The 22,745-nt window shown below is 39.7% G+C and overlaps 1 protein-coding gene across 2 annotated transcripts in view; it reads right to left on the reverse strand.

Annotated features, from left to right (window-relative positions):
- podxl2 (podocalyxin-like 2) overlaps positions 1-22,745 on the reverse strand; it is a 94,830-nt gene that overhangs the window by 28,890 nt on the left and 43,195 nt on the right. The window contains exons 2-3 of one of the 2 annotated variants that reach the window (XM_051921298.1): positions 10,670-10,951; positions 1,280-1,920 (exon numbers count right to left, since the gene is read on the reverse strand). In XM_051921298.1, coding sequence (XP_051777258.1) covers positions 1,280-1,920; positions 10,670-10,951 — 923 coding nt within the window. Of the gene's footprint in view, positions 1-1,279; positions 1,960-10,669; positions 10,952-22,745 lie in introns of both variants that reach the window. The other variant, XM_051921297.1, reaches the window with a different exon arrangement.

The raw sequence follows: 22,745 nt of genomic DNA on the forward strand, positions 1-22,745 counted from the left end.
TTTACTAATATATAATATATAAGATCCAATGTCTCTCTGTCTGTATGTCTGTCCCCTTTTCACGAGAGAATTACTTAACAGATTTAGATTTTTTTTTCTATAATTTGCTTCAACATTCCGGTTGATTTTGTGACTTCTCTCATTTCGCTGTGTATCACAGTTCGCTTGCAGTACTGACTTATTTGTGCGAATACACGCAGCGGGCCAGGTGGAGGGGCCTTCCTCACTCACTCGCCAGCTTCGAGGAGTGTTCCTTAACGCCGCTTAGCTAGTGAACGAGAGAACAATTGAATTCAACTTTGTTTGATATTTAAAATAAAGTGTTACTTAGGTCTTGATGAGTTTGAGTCCGGATATTCTCTTAAGTGTATGCCACATTGAAAAGATAGATTGCAATTCAGAATGTGGATCGTGATATGATTTTTTGGAAAGATCGCCCACCCCTAATTTGACTAATCAAGTTTTCGAATTTATGTAGGATTCATTAACTCTTTGGCGAGCTACTTGGAAAGGGGTTGCGAGCTACCGGTAGCTCACGAGCAATGTGTCGGAGGCCCCTGCCTTAGAGATTAAACTGTCGACAAGCATAAGGTTTTATCACACTTCACTTTCAATCCTATCTTCAGCAACATCTTATACAGGTAGCTCCACCTGAGGAATTACCAGATGCTTTCAGGTGGGCCAAGAGATACAGTACTTCCATAACTAATGGGTCTGACCGTCAGTCTTCATCCAGCTGAGGACAATGAGACCATTCTAACTACATACCCAAACCTCCACAGTTAATTTCTCTTGGTTCAGGAAGGCAGCAATATGGAAAGACCTCCTTGTGGTTTTCCCATATTGTTGAGCTCCTCACCTTACCATGGGGAGTGAACTCAGCAATCCTCCTGAGAAGCTCATTAAGGCTGCTCATACTCATAATCTCATTATTATAGTCATTACCCAGAGCTAGTAAATGAAAGCTATACTTGTGAATTTAGCCCATATAATCCAGTACAATGTTAGTATAATTGTTGCTATTTTTACCAGTTTGTTGTTTATCTATGTCCTCACTCATGAACAAGGTCATGAGGTACTTGAACTCCTCCATGAATCCTCTAGCTGCTCTCCCTTTACCTGTAGACAACAACCCCCTCTCCTTTTGAGGAGAGGATGATGACTTCAAATTTGAAGGTGTAAATTTTATCCACATAGGATCACAAATCCAAATGATTGGATTTTCCAGTATGGCTTAAAATAGGTAAACATGATCAAAGAACTATTGTGTTAACCTTACCTGGGGTAGCTCATGAGCCGTGTCTGGTTGAAAGTCTTCAGCCTGATTTGATATGCTGGGAGTCGTAGTCCTTTCTTCTCTAAGATGAGGCTCCATGCCTTTCATGACCTCGTCACCATCACCCCAAGGCACTTCCACAGAGTTTGCAGATGATACTGTAGACAGCTTGGCTGTAAGGTCAGAATCACCTTCCTCGGCTTTAATGTCAACTCCTCTGTGTACTACAGTAACCATGGCAATGGTGTCCAACAAAATGTCCCTTTCTGAAAAATCCTCAGAAGACCTTTCAGGATAGGTGGGAGTATCGGCCTCTGATGCTGATGAAGGCAACTCCTCTGAGTCTGCTTGCAGCTCCTGGTTTGACACTTCAGCATCTAGGAGAGCCATGGTGTAATTGACAGACGTGTTGTAGTAGCCCTCAGTTGTTTGCTCTTGGAGATCCTCAGTCATGAACAGGACTGATTTTTCTGTCTGATATTTCATATCGGAGGAAGGACTTGCCACAGAAGTAGAACTTGGATCTACAAAGTTATACTGATTTTCCCCAGTTTCATCATTTACCTCCCAGAAGTCAGACTGGCTGACTTTGGATTTTGTGGTGGAGAGGGAACTGGATGAATTCACATCATCTGGGATGAGATCTGGGGGAGAAGATGGCTGCATAAAAATAGAATTGTAGCCTGAAAAAAGTCAAAACAGTTTGATCAGTACTTTGTGTTACCCATTGTAAAAGCAATTCTCTTTCCTCTAACTAAACATAATTCTGGCTTTATTTATAAATAACCATAATATAAATTTTCTATGTGGTTAGTTGTATTAGTTGTTGGTGTCAGGGAAAAAGTCAATTTTTCCATAATTTTCTGTCATTCTGTTTTATTTGGCACCATTTTGTGACATTGTGCATTGTGGAGCGTTTGCACGCTGTATGTGTTTATTTAGGGGTGCTCTATGTGTCGAGCCAGTCATAACAGACTCAGAGGCATTTATTTTGTTATCATCACTTTCTTTGTCAAAAACAACTGACTGAAAATTTTCTTTGCTTTTTAGTTTTTGCTTATTGATTTTCAACTTTGCCTGTTCAGAATTCATAAATTTTGCTTATCTCCTTTGGCTCTGGATTCCATGTTAAACTTAGCATTATTGACCTGGCCTGAAAGACTAATCTCTTGGATGGCCATCTGAAAGCTACTTACCACTTTTAAATAAATAATTCTATGCTTTAAATCTCAGCCAAACATTTTATTTTGGGAACATGATTCTTTATTTTCTAGACATCTCAGAATAATAAAGATGAAGGGACAAATTTTAAGAGATTTTTGGTGGCCCTCAGTTGGAAAGTCCCTAAATAAAAGTCCAGTAGTTCTTCTCTGAATATTGTCATTACAATACAAGCCTTGGGAGTGTATCTCAGTAGATTTTAAAATAAATCTTCCTCCCTTTTAAGGTTATATGACAGTGTTGGTTGTGGTTTGATAGATTCTCCCGAGTGATTTGCGATTGCAAACATTTTGTTCTTTTTGAATGGCTTTCTTCAATGAATCGTGGGAATCTGTTCTCAAGCACAAATTAATCGATTCAGTAGGACTCAGAGGGAGAGGTAAAGCTCTTGCATGGTTCCATCAGCCTCTTTTATTTAAATGTTTAAAGCACATGAGAAAGTACCATCTGTCTGATTCATGATTCTTTCTAGTTAGAACTAAATTATAATCGGTATGTTAATTGCTTTCCCAATGTGTCATCGGCATTTTTTTAACATAACATATAAACATAATATTAAGCTAATATGTTTATGTACCATTGTACATTCAAAAAATCAGTAAGACAAAAGTACGTTGTAAAAAATATTTTAAATTTCTAACAATTATTTGCTTTCAACTTTATTTCAGTGCAAATATTTTATGGTTCATTCAATACACAGAGCATACAAAATTAATTGATTCTTTGAATTTCCAACTAAATCATTACCTGAGAATGAGTGTCATTATTCTCATTCTTTTGATTCACGAACGAATCATTGCTCAAGAATGACTCTCACAATTCTCAATTATTTGATTCTCAAATGAGTCACACAATTCTTGTTCATTCGACTCTCAAATGAGTCTCACGCTACTCATTCATTTGATTCTTGACCAAACCATTATTCACAAATGAATCTCACAATTTTCATTTATTTGACTCACAAATGAGTATCACAGTTTTTGTTTATTTGATTCATGAGCAAATCATAACCCACAAACTAGTCTCACAGTTCTTGTTCATTGGATTTGTGAATAAATCATTACCTGTGAATGAGTCTCAAGACTCTCATTTATTTGATTCACAAACAAGTCACACGATTCTCATTCATTTGATTTCTCATTATGGCTGAACAAGATGCACAATTGTCATTCATTTGTGATTCTATAATGCAATGTCTTATTTTAATTATGCATCTGTAATGTGTTATCATGCTTTGTGTACTGAAACAAAATAGAGATAATTATATATATATATATATATATATATATATATATATATATATATATATATATATATCCATCCATCCATTATCCAACCCGCTACTGTGTACCCTAACTACAGGGTCACGGGGGTCTGCTGTAGCCAATCAAAGCCAACACAGGGCACAAGGCAGGAAACAAACCCCGGGCAGGGCGCCAGCCCACCGCAGATATATACTGTATATATATACTATATACATATATATATATATATACTGTATGTATATACATAGTGACGTGTGAGTCCCTGTCTTGCACCCCAAAACACGAGGCTGAGTCTCAGTACTTTATAACAAAACCAGCTTTGTTCTGCTTGAAACAGGAACAGCACGGTTATTTATTGTAGTGGGATCTACCACAGACACAGCAGTCAGGCAGGGCCATGGCCAGGTTAGTGGCCACAAAATCCTGTTCCCTGCATTTATTATGTTCTTTGCACCACCCATTGATGGCAAGTGCTTATATCGTGACCGTGATCGACTCAGATTTGCTTTAGCTGCGAGTCACTTCGGGGTCGGGAGCCCGCGGTTGTCCCAGCAACTGATAAATTGTGTTCCATAGACACAACAATCGCACTTCAGGTTGCTTTTTGGAATGTCGTCCCATTGGGGGGAAGTCCCAAATGAGTTTAGAAACCTTACAATGTATATACAGTATATGTAGTGTATACCAGTAACGGCGTACTGCACGATAACATGCAGTGAATCCACTTGACTTATAGTTTTCATACTCTTTCTCTGTACATTTAGCATTCATTTGCTGAGAGGTTGATGCGCTTTCTGCTTTGTGAGCAGCTCTTGTTTTCTCCACTCTAGCGGCCCACTTCTTCTCTTCTTCTGTCATCATCTTTTGCGTTAAAATTGATTAAGTCAGTTTTTGTGTTGCAATTACTGTTTCTTAATTTTTCACTTAAGCTGGCACTCAAGTCTTCAATCTGCGTCAAGAATGATTTAAGATATGAAGAGGAAGGGGAAGTGACGGTGAAGGTGGTAGGGAATGAGAACGGTGCCCATACGCATGCGCCACATGGCCACCCTGCTGTGTGCTGCAGAGAGTTGATTCTACAGTAAAATAAAATAAAAATAAAAAGAGAAATAAACTTGGAGGTTAATCATCACCCTGAAAGCGGATAGTAGACATCACGCAGTATATGTGTGCCAAATTTCAGGGCAATAGGTGAAATGGTTTGCGAGCTACAGGTGCGTATTATATAAGAAGATATCTCTATATATATATATATATATTGTGTATATATATATATATATATATATAGTGTATGTATATATATATATATATATATATATATATATATATATATATATAATATGCATAAACACACACACAGTAATATGTGAATTATTCAATTGTATATTTGGGAAGTGAAAAATGGGTTCCTGTCCCCCTACTCTCCAAAACTTTGAATCTTATATATTGTAGCAGTAGGGGGCGCTATTGCTCCCTTGAACCCTCAGGTACCATGCCAAACACCAGGTAAAAGTATAACTTTTCTTCTTTTTATTATAATACTGTGCACTAAGCACCCTCCACTCCACACTACACATACAGTGGTGTGAAAAACTATTTGCCCCTTTCCTGATTTCTTATTCTTTTGCATGTTTGATGATCAGAAACATTTTGTGTGACAAACACATTTAACCATTAGTCAAATATAACACAAGTAAACACAAAATGCAGTTTTTAAATGATGGTTTTTATTATTTAGGGAGAAAAAAATCCAAACCTACATGGCCCTGTGTGAAAAAGTAATTGCCCCCTTGTTAAAAAAATAACCTAACTGTGGTGTATCACACCTGAGTTCAATTTCCGTAGCCACCCCCAGGCCTGATTACTGCCACACCTGTTTCAATCAAGAAATCACTTAAATAGGAGCTGCCTGACACAGAGAAGTAGACCAAAAGCACCTCAAAAGCTAGACATCATGCCAAGATCCAAAGAAATTCAGGAACAAATGAGAACAGAAGTAATTGAGATCTATCAGTCTGGTAAAGGTTATAAAGCCATTTCTAAAGCTTTGGGACTCCAGCGAACCACAGTGAGAGCCATTATCCACAAATGGCAAAAACATGGAACAGTGGTGAACCTTCCCAGGAGTGGCCGGCCAACCAAAATTACCCCAAGAGTGCAGAGACGACTCATCCGAGAGGTCACAAAAGACCCCAGGACAACGTCTAAAGAACTGCAGGCCTCACTTGCCTCAATTAAGGTCAGTGTTCACGACTCCACCATAAGAAAGAGACTGGGCAAAAACGGCCTGCATGGCAGATGTCCAAGACGCAAACCACTGTTAAGCAAAAAGAACATTAGGGCTCGTCTCAATTTTGCTAAGAAACATCTCAATGATTGCCAAGACTTTTGGGAAAATACCTTGTGGACTGATGAGACAAAAGTTGAACTTTTTGGAAGGCAAATGTCCCGTTACATCTGGCGTAAAAGGAACACAGCATTTCAGAAAAAGAACATCATACCAACAGTAAAATATGGTGGTGGTAGTGTGATGGTCTGGGGTTGTTTTGCTGCTTCAGGACCTGGAAGGCTTGCTGTGATAGATGGAACCATGAATTCTACTGTCTACCAAAAAATCCTGAAGGAGAATGTCCGGCCATCTGTTCGTCAACTCAAGCTGAAGCGATCTTGGGTGCTGCGACAGGACAATGACCCAAAACACACCAGCAAATCCACCTCTGAATGGCTGAAGAAAAAACAAAATGAAGACTTTGGAGTGGCCTAGTCAAAGTCCTGACCTGAATCCAATTGAGATGCTATGTCATGACCTTAAAAAGGCGGTTCATGCTAGAAAACCCTCAAATAAAGCTGAATTACAACAATTTTGCAAAGATGAGTGGGCCAAAATTCCTCCAGAGCGCTGTAAAAGACTCATTGCAAGTTATCGCAAACGCTTGATTGCAGTTATTGCTGCTAAGGGTGGCCCAACCAGTTATTAGGTTCAGGGGGGCAATTACTTTTTCACACAGGGCCATGTAGGTTTGGATTTTTTTTTCTCCCTAAATAATAAAAACCACCATTTACAAACTGCATTTTGTGTTTACTTGTGTTATATTTGACTAATGGTTAAATGTGTTTGATGATCAGAAACATTTTGTGTGACAAACATGCAAAAGAATAAGAAATCAGGAAGGGGGCAAATAGTTTTTCACACCACTGTACAAAGCTCACTAATCAATAATCAATACAATATTCTCACTTCTCCTCTCCCAGACACTTAGCCACCCTTCCTCCCAGCTCAGCTCAGTGTCTGGGCTTTCCCAGAGTCCTTTTATATCCCCTGACCCGGAAGTGGTTCCAGCCCAACAATCCATAAGTCCTCATCACTTCCGGGTCAGATTAAAAGGCCTTTTCTTCAACCCGGTAGCACGTCGTTCCTTCCGTCATGTGATCATGACGCACTTCCGGGTTATAGGGCACATAGCACTCTGTAAGCCTCCCTACAGCAGCTCCTGGTGGTCCCCAAGGTATCCAGCAAGGTTGTTTATAAAGACTACAATGTCCATAATGCCCTGCTGGAATTTGGGGACCTTCCATGCTGCTGGGAGGGCTCCATCTGGCGGCCTGGAGGTGTGGACCGGAATATTTGGCCGGCCATCCCTCACAATATAAATCAAACAAATAAAAGAATGTGATGGATGGCCGGCTACATATTCCGGCCCTCACCCCCAGGCCGCCAGGAGGAGCTCTCCCGACAGCATGGACGTGCCCCGAAATCCAGCAGGGCCTCATGGACTTTGTAGTTTTTATGCACAGCCCTGCTGGATACCTTGATGACCACCGGGAGTCGCTGTAGGGAGGCTCATGGACTCTTATGTGCCCTATAACCTGGAAGTACGTCCTGGTCACGTGAACAGGAGAAATGACATACTTCCAGGTTGAAGAAAAGGACTTTTACCCTGACCCAGAAGTAATAAGGACTTGTGGACTGTTGGGCAGGAACACCTCCGGGTCAGGGGGTATAAAAGGACTCTGGGAAAGCCCAGACACTGAGCTGAGCTGGGAGGTAGGGTGGCTAAGTGTCTGGGAGCGGAGGAGAGAGTATTGTGATTGGTTTGTTGATTATATGAATAGTGTGGAGTGGAGGGTGCTTTGTGCACGTAATTATTGTACAATAAATAATAATTGTACTTTTACCTGGTGTTTGGAGTGGTACCTGAGGGTTCAAGAGGTCGATAAATACCTCAACAGCTACAAGAATCAATCAGTAAAGTGAATTGAAATGTCCATCACTAATTCTCCCCACTTTATGATGTTGAAAAAAATTCATTCTGCACAAGAGCTGGCCAAGGAATTTTTCTCAGAACTATTTCAGCTACCTGTTCTCCAAAATCTGTTGTGTTGCACTGATGCCCTGCTTTCAACAAAACCTAGAAATAAAAGTTAATCTAACTTCTGGTTATCATCCTGAGGCTAATAAGAAGGCTAAGAGGGTAACTCGAGAAATGGAGAAATATTTTTGATGCATTTTGGATACTTTTCAGTCTTACTGAAGGTCAGTTCTTCCCATAGCAGAGTTCTCCATAAATATTGATAAATTAAGGGCTACAATACTTGTTAATGTGTTTATGGATAAGGACCCTCCTTAATATGTAATGTTTTCTCTATGTTTTCCATTCCTAGGCTGTCTAAATCTATATGAATAAAATTAGGAGCCATTTCCATTTGGATGTTTGTTTCATTGTTTGGTAATCAACCCAGGGACTAGAATTCCCATCAGGCACCACAATTGTGCAGGGGAAGGATATCGTCATGAAGACACAGGATGTTTTGTAACAGCCAAAGCAGACAGTCATGTAAAACCACAGCTATGTACAGCATTTTCTTCTCAATTAATCTGACATTGTCTCTCAGGATCAGATTTGACTCTGAGCACTTTTTTTTTGTCTCATTGTGGGTTGTGTTTAATAATAATAATAATAATTCATTACATTTATATAGCTAGCCATGTTGAGTTTCTTAAAGGCAGTTTCTCCCAGTTTATTTGTGCCCAGGCTAGACTGGTTGGTTACCCTGGCTAGTTCTTAAATAACTTCAGAAAGGTCTGGGCCAAGGTATGGCTTGAGTTAACTGAACTACCTGAAAAGCTGAATATGTAATTTCTGTAAGATGAAGGTTGTATTCATGTATCAACCAATTTTTTAACTGTTTATTTTGACCACTCTGTAGTTCTAAAAGTAAATGTAACTCTGTAACAACTACGCTGACATTATGCTAATCCTATGCTCAGCAGTAAAGCCATTTAATTTAATCCATCCCTTCACATGCACTATATAGTACAGCAAATGTCTGCATGCCCATTGAAGTGGCTGGTGGGTTTATAATTCTGATGTCTTACAAACACTGCATGTTGTAAATGTATTATTCAAATGAGGCTGTGTGTGAAGGTTATTAATATATGCCGTCCTGGAAAGCTGCCACTTCTCTGTACAGATAACACAGTTGGCTTGTCCAGCATATCTGACAGGTGGCAATATCCCACAGCTATGACTGACCCGCCATGCCACATTAAATAAATCTAGTATTCTTCACTTGGAACAAAATAAGACTGGGGTATTGCAGGAAAAATATACACATGGTGTAACTTTAAAGAGATGCCAGAGCTCGCACTTAGACAAGCTGATAAACCATGAATTCGAAAGACGGAGCTGCTCGTTGTAGATCCTTAAATTATAGTGATGTAAAGACAAGTAGTTAAGAAGAAGAAGAGGGGGAGAACTTGTTCACTTACCAAAAAACGTTTAAGGGGTGGTGGTGGAACAACAATACAAATTTGAATTTCACATGAAAAGAGAAAGTCTGAAGTGCTACTTTGTGGCTTTTGAGTTGCCGTGAGAATATTTTTGTAGCTGCTTTCTACATACTGTCTCTCTTTCAAGTGTGCACTCATTACAGCTTGCATCCATCAACTAGGGTGGGGGTCTTTATTGTCCCACCCAGGTTGTACAATTCTTTGTATTGCTTATATTTTCTGCTCTTGGTTTTGATGCAGATAAATATAATTTTTAAATGAAAGCTTAAATTAGTGTCTCTGTCCGATCCACTATCCATTCCATGTCTAACTGCGGTCCCTTCAGGACATGAGAGGATACTCTTGTAAAACTCTGTATTGGGGTAAACTGGGTTGAGTCAAAGTCAGTCACAGTAATTGAGAAGCCTTCCATTAGAGGTCCCCGTGACTGAATACGTGGGGTACAATATGGACAATGAAACAGGTAAGAGGTCACAGGTAACAGTTACATAGATAGTTTGACATTTCTTACTTTCCCCCATTAAGAAAAGAACCTAAGAGGATAGTAGGGACCTTTCGTGTTAGGTACACGTCACAGGTGATCTGCGATCACAATAAAACGTTTGGAACACTAAATTAGGTTTATAGCACCCATGCTGTGTAGAGTGCCAGTCAACAATCAGTGCCTGGCACAGGATGCTTTACTCTCGTGATGCCAGATGAATTCTTTATAGAGCAGTTTTATGACTTTAGTGTGTGATGCACTGAGCCTGTTTATGTTTCCACCTTGAAGCCATTCAGTTAGTTCCTTGCTACCCTGACTACATATTAGCCATCATATTCCACTGGGTGTAAGTTCTCAGGTTTGCCGCTGCTCAGCCCTCAGGCTCTTATTTAGTCAATCACAGCCCTTTTACTCCCTTGAAGTTCCCCCAAAACCAACTGGTTTGTGATTTCTGTAAAGTAAAGCACAATTATACAAATGTTTAAGAAAGTATATTCTTAACACAAATCAAATAACAGTACTAAATAGTGAACATTTGGAAATGTCTTTACAGTTATCATCCTCTGATTGTTTAGAGAAAGTTGTTTCCATCCAGTGTGTACCATTGTGAATTTTTAACAAAAAAGGGATACCTTTTGGCATGTCAACCTCCATACTGGTGTTATTTGGATCGTCCACATCATCCCATGTGTACTTTGAACCATCATTTTCTTCACTGGAAAAGCCAGACTCCTGAGAAGTAATCAGGAAATTAGGAGTGACAAAGGCGTTGGGAGGGACAGGGCCTAAGTCGGTCTGTTCTGAGGAATCTAGCAGGTCCAGGTAGGATGAGGCCGTCGGATCACTGGCAGGACCGGAACTTACGTGACTCCAGGATGAATCTTCACACGAGCCAGTGAGAAACAGTGCTGTACCTAAAAGACATTGACAGACAAGAAAGTCACAATCTGCAATTTCTTAAGTTATTGTGGTGTTTAGCAAGGTCTTTATGTTCAGTTGTGTTATAAGATCTCCCTAGGAACTGTGCTATGTGTTAACGTAAAATAATGCAAGAACCAAAAATAAGAATTACAAATTTCTCATGAATGAAATTATAAAGGTCACACTTAACAGAATCACATTACCTAATTGCCCTAGAGAATACAATTGTCTTTTTTGAAGCTGCTAAATTAAGTTAATTTTTTTTTTAGTTTTGCTCAAATGAATCATGATGAACTATAAAGGAACTAATACGCAAAGCAAGTTATAGGAGTTAAGGCAACTTAACTAACTACTATATTGAGGCAATTTCTATTGAAAGCATCCTCTCTTGTCTTCTTATGTAATACGCTACCGTGGCTGTTCATTTGCCTGCTCGCAAACCGTTTGACCTATTGACTTGAAATTTGGTACACATATACTATGAACCTATACTGTCCGCTTTCGGGGTAATGATTGACCTCCAATGTTATTCTTCTTTTTCTTTTTATTTTATTTTATTGTAGAATCAACTCTCGGCAGCATGCAGCAGGGCGGCTGTGCGGCACATGCATAAGGGTCCCGTTCTCATCCCTACCACCTTCGCCGTCATTTCCCCTACCTCTTCATATCTCAAATCATTCTTGAGGCAGATTGAAGACTTAAGTGAAAAATTAAGAAAAACGTACTAAGTATTTGCAACACAAACACTGACATAATCAATTTTAACGTGAAAAGATGCCGACGAAAGAAGAGAAGAAGCGGGCCGCTAGGGTGGAGAAAAGAAGAGCTGCTCAGGAAGCAGCACGCGCATCAACCTCTGAGCAAACGAATGGTAAATGTACAGAGAAAGAGGATGAAAACTATAAGTCAAGTGTATTCACTGCACGTTATTGTGCAGTGCGCTGTTACTGGTAGACTAATAATGTATGAACTAATTACTTTTTTTGTACATTCTTTCTGTATTGTACCAGTCATTTACAACTTCAATGCATCTGTTTTTTATACAAGAAATGTACAGTGGATTTTGTCTAAAATGTTCAAAAAAGTTTGATAACTTAATAAAGAAACATGGGGTTCGGCATAAATTAAGGCATCAGCCCCAGTCTCTTATAATATTTAATTAGCCTACCGATTCTGTTTGTGGGTTATATTGCAGATTTCATGGGGTTCTATCATATGATTTAAATGTAGTGATGGTTTCCACATATTCTTATTTTCTGTTAGATGTCTCATTGTTAGGAAAAAATGTTCTGTGTGAATTTGTAAAGTGCTTCAGACTCTGACTGCCTATTTAACTAAGGCATTTTGTACCATTTACACCCAGCCTATTACCAAGGGGACGAGATCAGTTATATTTTAACTGTGGTTTAATATATAGTAAGTCCTATTAAGGTACTGACATTTACCAAATCTTTAATCTGTTTAAGTATTTTGGGACCTGTAGATAGACAAAAGACATACTGTAGGTGTGCCAAAGATGACACCATTTATGTGTGTGCTGATTGGTGCAAACTGATGTGCTTCTTAACTCTGTTGTGCAAATGAACCTAACTTGTTTAAAATTCATACTTTGTTATATTCTGCAATCTTCTCATGTTGAATTGAACTAAACACATGACAGGCTACTTTAAGCTTGTTGTAATAAACAATGTTCATCTTGCAAGCATTTGTAACGGTGATCTCAGCTCTTCATTATTTAAGATACTAATACTGATTATTTAAATGAAGTTAAAGTTTTATCTGTATACTATAAGCAACATATTTTGCTGCATTTCATCTTAAAAATGATATTGTCATCATACGCGCTTTATAAAGTGGCGCAGGTTGTGCAATATTATAACTATAGTGCTAGTTTACAGTGGGGTAATCTATACTAATAAAAGGCAAAGCCCTCACTGACTGACTGACTGACTGACTGACTCACTCATCACTAATTGTCCAACTTCCCGTGTAGGTAGAAGGCTGAAATTTGGCAGGCTCATTCCTTACAGCTTACTTACAAAAGTTAGGCAGGTTTCATTTCGAAATTCTACGCGTAATGGTCATAACTGGAACCTGTTTTTTGTCCATATACTCTAATGGAGGAGGCGGAGTCACGTATCGCGTCATCACGTATTACGCCTCCTACGTAATCACGTGAAGTGAAAACAAGGAAGAGATTTACAGCACGAGTCAAACACGGGAACGAAGGTAAATGACGTTAATTGTTGAGTGTCTTTTAATACTGTGTAATTGTTGAGTGTCTTTTAATACTGTGTAAGCATACATATTAACAGATGTGCAATTAAACGTGTGCATTTACGGGGTGATTTCTCAGGCTTAAAGCTCGAAGTGATCACTCGAGTGAAGGCAGCTTCACAAAAAAACAGATCCTTAACAAACTGTTATTGGTATATTTTACCTAAATTTAAAAAGGTTTTCTTTTCTTCTTAATAAAAATTTAAAAGCAGAACTTCGCCGGTGCAAACCGCGGGGATTTGAGTGACTGACGCATACAGACATATTCATGAGTGCAGGTACTTCGGAAAGAAAGCACCGTGTAAACCTAAAGTTTAAATTAAGTTCATAGACCTACAAAAGGTTGCCATTGATTTCAGGCAAGATTGCTTTTCTCCTGTACAACTATACGTTGCATTCTCAAGAGTGTGCTTGCACAGCTTGGTCATATTACAACCGGAGTGCTGAACTGACAAACTGGTATACAAACAGAACAATCGTAAAAACAGGATTAAATAAAAAGGCTGCTTCCGTTGGCGAAGCAACGAAAAAGGAAGACCTTATATGACGTTCGTTTATAAAACAGCGGAGAGGCTGTGTGAAGTCAGCTACACAAAAAAACAGATCCTTAACAAATTGTTAGTGGTATATTTTACCTCAATTTAAAAAGGTTTTCTTTTCTTCTTAATAAAAATTTAAAAGCAGTACTTCGGCGGTGCCAAGTGCGGGGATTTCAGCGACTGACACATACAGATATATTCATGAGTGCAGGTACTATGGAAACAGAGCACCGTGTAAACCTAAAGTTTAAATTAAGTTTATAGACCTACAAAAGGTTGCCATTGATTTGAGGCAAGATTGCTTTTCTCCTGTACAACTATACGCTGCATTCTTAACAGTAAGCTTGCACAGCTTGGTCATATTCCAACCGGAGTGCTGAACTGACAATAGACAGATAGATATATGGATATATAGATATATAGATAGATATATGTGTATGTATGTAGATATGTATATATGTGTATATATATATGTAGATACGTAAATATGTATATGTATATATATATGTCTGTATGTGTGTATATATATATATATATATATATATATATATATATATATATATATATGTGTGTATGTGTGTATATGTATGTGTATATATATGTTGATATATGTATATATATATGTGAATGTGTATATGTATATATATGTGTAGATATGTGTATATGTAGATATGTATATATAAGTATATATGTTTATGTATATATATGTTTACATAAACTCTTTAACACACTACTTCTATGCTGCGAAGCGTGGGTATTTTGCTAGTTGTATTTATAAGTATAAACATTTCTACAAGGAGCACTTGATTGAGTGCGTTTATAGTTCTTGGGATGAAACTGTTTCTGAAACGCGAGGTCCGTACAGGAAAAATTTGACGCATTTTGCTGTGGCTGAGGTAGTGTGTGCTTGAAACTGTATACTGATAATTCTCTTTCCGATCAGCTGCTGCTGTGATTCCCCACTCAGATACAGTGATATAAATACTCAGAGTGGTGCAGTGAGAGTAATATGGAAAAAACTGATCCGCTGTGGCAACCATTAACGGGAGCAGCTGAAAGAAGAACAAGATGCAGTGAGAGTAACAACGCTAAAGCAGTTATGGTATTTGGAATACTATGGCTATTCCCTGGACCATTATATTGCTGCAGGTTAATTACAATCAGATGCATTACACTAATAAACAATATTCAGTTAATTTCAGTGTATTTATAAAGCCACATCAGGAATGTGGGTCTAAGAAAGAAAGGGTGACCACACAGGAACAGTAGCACTGCTTTGACACTGGGTGCCGCCAGTCTGCAGAACCGAGCAGAGAAATTGCGTATGCCAGGGTATGAGGTACCGTGGAAATGTGCATGGCTTTACGCCAAGTTTAGGTTTTATCCATCGCGATTTGAGCATGGAAACGTTCATACGCAACATTTCTGTGCATACGCACCGTTTATACATGAGGCCCCTGGAGAGCTACAGTGGCTGCAGGGTTTCCTTCCAACTAGTTTCCTAATTAGAAGACAGTCCTTGCTGATAAAAACTTGGTATTTAACTGTTTGGCTTGTTGGTGCTTTCATTCATCCAAGAGAAATTGTAACTGTACTCTAGAGTTCCCTTCTCTGAGGACATTATCCATGTGTTTTGTGGACCAGAACAGATTTAAACTTAATAGTCCTTCCAGTTCTCCTCTCATTTATTTCTAAAATTTTTTTAACCCAGGTACTTCATGGTGCATATGCACACTTTTAAAAGGGAGCGCATGAGTTGGAGAGCTGCTGGTTTATTGGTTAATTGCATTTCATTATTAACTAATGTCTGGTTAAGAAAACAGACAACAATTAAAACTTAAATGCAGCTGCTAAAAAATAAATAGGCAATTAAGAGTTCTGAATTGTAACAGGCCAGATAACTAAAATTAAGCCCAAAATCATATTTTCTTAGTGGTAAATAAATGGGTTCTAATTAAGAAATTAGTTGAAGTGAAAACCTGCAGCCACTGCGGACCCCCAGGACTGTAACTGAGGACCTCTGATCTACCATACATCTAAAATTTTTTGTTGTTGAATGAAAGCGCTAGCAAGGCACGGAGTTAAATACCAAGTTTCATTATCAGCAAGGACTGAGTTCTAATTAGGAAACTGACTGGAATGAAAACCTGTAGCCACTGCAGCCCTCCGGGACCACGATTGAGGACCCCTGATATATTCATCATATTACCAGTCCCAATACATTATTAAATAATGCTATTGCCAAAGATCTAGCCTTACCCAGTGAAATAATACAATATATAAAACACAAAACAGGGTTGTTACAAGTAGCATATCTCACGCCCCAGGGTGGAAAGTCCCAATACACCCATTACCACCATTAAAGTATAAGTAAAAGTAAACACTGGATCCCAGGGGTAGACATTTTCTTACACAATTGTTTTATGACACAACTGTTTTCTAAAATCATATTTTCATACAGCCACGGGACTATTGGATTTGTTGCCAATGCCCCAAGTCATTTATCACTTATTTATTAAGGAGTTATCACCCATTTTCTTTAACCTTGTAGATTTAATATTTTCTGTACACTGTTCTGGAGTTATCTGTAAGTGCCATGGAGGACAGACAGACATCCCAAGCTAGACAAGAGAACAACTTCTTGCCCGGCTGGAAGGATATAAGAGATGGACTAGCAGAAACCAGAGGCCATGAGCAGTTCAATCCCCCGCATAAGACAGTGGTCCTCTTGAGGCATCCCAACATCCCAGTGTGGAGACCCACAGGGGTGCATGGTAGTTGGAGTCCAGAAGTGCAGCCCTGTCGGGGTCCCTGGGTACCATGCTGTCAGGGAAAGGACCTCTCTGGTTCCCGTATGACCCAGAAGTGCTTCCAATAGGATGCACCATGGCACCAGAAGTATTCTTGGGTCCTGTTTAAAGGGGCACCACTGCCTTAACTCAAGTAGTCACAGTCATGAGGCAGTAGGTGACAATCACCAATAGGGCAGAAGGAGAGAAAAAGATCCAAAATGTCTTTGGATTGTGTAATTATTGGCTGTAAAAAATGGTGTGTAATAAAAATATCCTTTATGTGAACCAGGAACTGTGTTGGGCATTACTGTGTATGGGGTTAGGGACTCATTTGCACCCCCTGCTGGTTAAACATCCTACCTTCAATTGTTTGTGCCTTCATGGTTGGACGTTTTCAGTAACTCATTCCAATAGGCATTATTTCTATATGAGGTACCCTTGATTGTCCAAGTTGTATTGTGATGTGGGGTACCACATAGGGTACAACTGGTTATATTTATCTACAATACTAGGGGGCTTTGCCCCCTGCTCGCTTCGCTCACCAACCCCCTGGCCTGTGCTATTCGCTAGCCTCTTTGCGGTTCTGCCGCTCGCTTATGGGGATGCAGATATACAATTTAAACAGATTTTTATTTTCATGGAAATTGTTACATATGCATCAACGCAATGTATAACTGCCTCTGATTGAATTTAGTTTCTTTCTCTCTATTAAATAAAATGACTTGGCTCTGAGATTTGTTAATTGTCTTTGCAAAAGCTATTCTAACCAGAAACTGTTAACGTTTTAATACGAATGGCATATCAAGATCTCTTTTGTTGTCTAATGTTATCCGCGGAAGATGTACTACATTAACTTTCTTGGATACATCCTTCTTTCTACAGTAATTCGTGCATTGTAATACCGGACTTGTTAACAGTTGTAGATATTCTTTATGATATCGTAAGTTGTTGTTTTTATCTTCCGCACGATCACCACCAACTGTTTCAGCATAGTCTATTGATAAGCATTTAACAAATTTGCCATGACATTTTTGGACTCATTTTAACAATTTGCAGTGTAACTGATTAACATTTTTGGTGTTAATTCATTTGACTTTCTCATTTCTCATTGTGCTAGGATTGCGCGTGTACTCATTTTTTATGTTGATAACCCTGTCCTGATGAAATTCTTCAATAAGATTTGGACATAATACGTTTTCTTTAATTGGAAACTTAAGGTGAGGAAAACGTTAAAATGTATAAGAGCTGAGAGCGCAGGAAGTGTGTCTGACAAAAGCATTCACACGAATGGCAGAGTTGAGAGGACCGTGGTCTTGTTTGAAAATGTTTGAGAGGAGGGCATGACTTGACAAAAGTCTCGCCTTATGGGATTTGAAAAAATCTCTCTTCCAAAAAGTCTTGTCGCATCGAAGAATTTTTTTATGTAATAGAGAGATATATGTCAGTTTATCAAGTTTTGTGGTTGAAGGATACACCTCAGAATACCTTAATATGAAGAGACAGAAGTAAAAACAGAGAAACCACTATGAAATATATAAAGTCATGAGCAGCTTGTATAATTGTCCAAAAATGTATCGTAGATTCAGGTTTTAATTATTGTCTAGAAGTGAACAGGATGTCTATGACAACCGTTAATGTACACCCTTATTAATCTCCCTGCACAACTAACATTGGGGCGGCACGGTGGCCCGGGTGCTCTGGTTTCCTCCCACAGTCCTAAGACATGCAGGGTAGGTGCATTGGTGATCCTAAATCCCTGGTGGGTGTGTGTGTGCCCTGCGGTGGGCTAGCGCCCTGCCCAGGGTTTGTTCCTGCCTTGTGCCCTGTGTTGGCTGGGATTGGCTCCAGCAGACCCCCATGACCCTGTGTTAGGATATAGCGGGTTGGAGAATGACTGAGTGACTGACAACTAACATTCAATTCAACTCAGTTCAGTTTATTTTTGTATTACGCTCTTCGGTGACTGCAGGCTCAAAGTGACACGTTTTTCTCCAAATGACCCTCAAGGAAATCAACAGTTTTAAAGTGTTCATATATATTCCCTTCAATAATAATATTGAAAGATTCTGTATGCTTTTAAAATTTCTGTTGGTTCAGACCACTCTTTTATGTGTACTTATGTAAGTGCAGTCAGTCCCTCAGGTGTCGGCCTAATAAAAATGTCTGCAGTTTCATAATGACAGGTGGTAGAACTTCTTTCTGCTCCATTCAGCCTCAGCCACTCCGTGGCTCCAACATAATGCCACATGTCACTGTGTGATGCTTTTTTGGCTTTGAAATAACATGTTTGCCAAATGCCAGCTTCTGTTGGTATTGAATTTGTGTTTACTCAGGTTTAAGATAACACAACGTCCCCGTATCACTCAAATTGAGGCCACATGTTGGCTGCCAGAAGAATTATAAAATGTGGATAAATCCTGCTTTATACTTGCTTTGTCATTTCTCAACAAATATCTTGTTATATCACTTTGGTACTTCCATCCAGCACTAGGAAAGCTGCAATTCACTTGCACTGTTAGCCAGAAATTGCTGATAACGCATAAGCCTGGCACAACTCCACTAGGCCCTGTCCAAATTACACTGGACAATGAAAATGTTGCTTCCTGAACACTTTTGAGTGCATCTGATGGATTTTTGCCCCTGCTGAGCACAAAATGAATCATTAAATACTCCTTTGAATTCTTCTCATATTGTAAGTATACATTTATAACACATCGACTATAACCAGAACATTGGTGGTGATCGTATAAGCAGTGGCACGGCTTCTAGGAATGCAGCTCAGATGTACCAAGTCCTGCTGTTTCATTTGGGAATGGGACAGCCATGTTAAACAGTCTCATTACATTAAAGGGAACTCTGCAAGCATTTGGGCAGAGAGGCACATAAAATGACTTGTTGACCTAACAAAGCTATTTTTGCCTCCTCGTTCTATAAAATTTGAACTAATGAAAAATTTTGTGAAAGCGGTGAACAAGGAAGGTGAAGGATTTTGATATCTGAGATGCCCAAGTGTTTCCACAAAACACTGATGGTAAGATTAAGTAAGGCATTTTTGTTGGTCCTTATATAAGACAAAGACACACTGTTTGCGGAGAGAGTGTCGACCTTGTCGAGTGGTTTACTTACCTTGGCAGTGACATTCATTTCTCTGGTGACTCTTCCTATGAAGTCAGTAGATGGATTGTGAGAGCATTGGAGGTCATGAGGTCTCTGCAAAAGGATGAAGGCCAAAGTCTTTAGAGTCCTGGTGCTTCCTGTCTTGCTATATGGTTGCGAACCAAGGATACTATCCTGTGACCTGAGACGAAGACTGGATTCCTTCGGTACTGTGTCTCTTCAGAGAATCCTTGGGTACCGCTGGTTTGACTTTGTGTCGAATGAGCGGTTACTCATGGAGTCTCAAATGAGGCACATTACCTGCATTGTGAGGGAGCGGCCATGTGGCACGTTTCCCCGAGGGTGATCCAGCTCGCAGGATCCTCATTGTTGGGGTCTGAGTGACTGGACCAGGCCAAGGAGTTGCCCATGTAACACCTGGCTGCGGCAAATAGAGGGTCATTTCCAGAGTGTGGGACTGGACTGCATGTCTGCCTGGGGGGTTGCCAACCAGGATCCCGAGTTGTTTCATCGTGTGGTGGGTGTGGCAATGCACTGTACTAGTGCATGCGCCCCTACTTGACTTGACTTGACTTATATCAGACACACCATCAATGTCAAGCAGTTCAAAAATCTGCTAATCTGGTTAGAGGAAATCACATGAAAAGGCACTGTAGAACGGTGTTGAGAATTTTCTTGGCAGCAACACAGCTTCATTGAGCTGGTTGACAACATGCTTCAGGAATACAAAATCATCAAATGCACCACGTTGCTACAGTAAAGATTAATATTCTGCATTCACACTTGGACATTTTCCCTGCTAATCTTGGTTCAGTCAGTGATGAACATTATGAAAGGTTTCACCAGGACATTACAGCAATGGAAAATCAGTATCAGGGCAAGTGGAATCATTCGATGCATTCAACTATTGTTGGACACCGAAAAAAGAAATGTCAGAAAAAAAGCAAAAATCAGAAGCAAAGCATTTTGACATCAGTTGAACTAATACGATGTGCCAGCATCATTAAGTGATTAAACACATTAAATACAATTAAAGGTTTTTTTTTATGTTTCTCCAAATTCCTTAGTGGTACAATCAATCTAAAATTATATTTGTGCACAGCTTGAAGTTGCCCATCATAATCATCAACAATTTTTCAGGAAGACAAACCTTTGAAAAAATGTGTTGTCCAGTGTTATCTGTAATCATACACCATGAAGCCAGTCGCATTCAGATTATATTCACTTAACTATAGTCAACCCTGTGCCTAGTCATTGTCTGGAATCATGACTAAAATAAATGAAATATAAATGCAGAATATACAGTAATTATAATGTTCAAGTGCATTCCTAATATCAGAAGAGTGTGATGCCCCTGAAAGATCCCATAACCAGGCCGAGGAATTCCCTAGCCAGCCTAGATTAGGCCTCACCCCTGGCAGCCTAACCTCCAAACTCCAATGGCAGACATCGGCCTATAGCTATCCCAAAATACACAAAAATGACCAACAAAGTAGAGGAACTCGATCACTTAACAGAACATTATTTTGTTGGAGTAGTAAACTATTTTTAAATAAAGAAGCTCCTTTCCATACACTGTAAGAAAAAAATATTAAGCCTATTTACCACCAGAAGCAGCCAGGCACCTTCATCACAGGCAATACTGACCACTTGTGAAGATGGTGTGGATTTGATTCAGCAAAGAAACAGGAAAGGTAGGGAATAAGGTGGTTTGTGATTCAAGGAAATCATACAAACTAATGACTACGTTCATGTAAATTTAACCCCCAACCAGCAGTGCTTGGCACTGTATTTTATTTCAAGCAAAATCCATAACACTGAGTGCTTGTGATGTTTTGTGCACCTTTTGGGGTCCCCACCCCCTAACATGAGATGAGCGGTGCATGAGTGAAAGGGTTTGGAACTAGAAAATGGCCAGGTCACCCTGGTATGTGAGAATGAGCCAATTCTGCTAAAATCTTGGCATGGTTAAGGTGGCAGTGTCACACTTCACAAGTGTGAGAGGGGCTTAAGACACACCACAGCCTCAGAGATGTTATGAAAGTAAACAGTGCATCATACATAAAAGACTGTGAAATTTTTTCTTACGTCACTGTGGTCAAACAGATACAATGAGGATGCTGATGGAGGAGTATAGAGAAGGCCAGAAGGAGTTGCATTGTGTCTTTGTGAACCTGGAGAAAGCATATGACAGGGTGCCTCAAGAGGAGTTGTGGTATTGTATGAGGAAGTTGGGAGTGGCAGAGAAGTATGTAAGAATGGTAAAGGATATGTATGAAGGAAGTGTGAGAGTGATGAGGTCTGCAGTAGGAGTGACAGATGCATTCAAGGTGGAGGTGGGATTACATCAGGGATCGTCTCTGAGACCTTTCTTATTTGCAATGGTGATGGACAGGTTGACAGACGAGATTAGACAGGAGTCCCCGTGGACTATGATGTTTACTGATGACATTGTGATCTGTCACGATAGTAGGGAGCAGGTTGAGACAACCCTGGAGAGGTGGAGATATGCTATAGAAAGGAGAGGAATGAAGGTCAGTAGGAACAAGACAGAGTGCATGTGTGTGAATGAGAGGAAGGTTAGTGGAATGGTGAGGATGAAGGGAGTAGAGTTGGCAAAGTTGGATGAATTTAAATACTTGGAATCAACAGTACAGAGTAACGGGGATTGTAGAAGAGAGGTGAAAAAGAGAGTGCAGGAAGGGTGGAGAAGAGTGTCAGGAGTAATTTGTGACAGATGGGTATCAGCAACAGTGAAAGGGAAGGTCTACAGGACGGTAGTGAGACCAGCTATGTTATGTGAGTTGGAGATGATGGCACTGACCAGAATGCAGGAGACAGAGCTGGAGGTAGCAGAGTTAAAGATGCTAAGATTTGCACTGGGTGTGACGAGGATGGACAGGATTAGAAATTAGGACATTAGAGGGTCAGCTCAGGTGGGGCGGTTGGGAGACAAAGTCAGAGAGGCGAGATTGCGTTGGTTTGGACATGTGCAGAGGAGAGATGCTGGTTATATTGGGAGAAGGATGTTAAGGATAGAGCTGCCAGGTGAGGGGGAAAGA

This window comes from Erpetoichthys calabaricus, chromosome 18 (genome assembly GCF_900747795.2).
Source record: "Erpetoichthys calabaricus chromosome 18, fErpCal1.3, whole genome shotgun sequence".
NCBI classification, from domain to species: Eukaryota; Metazoa; Chordata; class Cladistia; order Polypteriformes; family Polypteridae; genus Erpetoichthys; species Erpetoichthys calabaricus.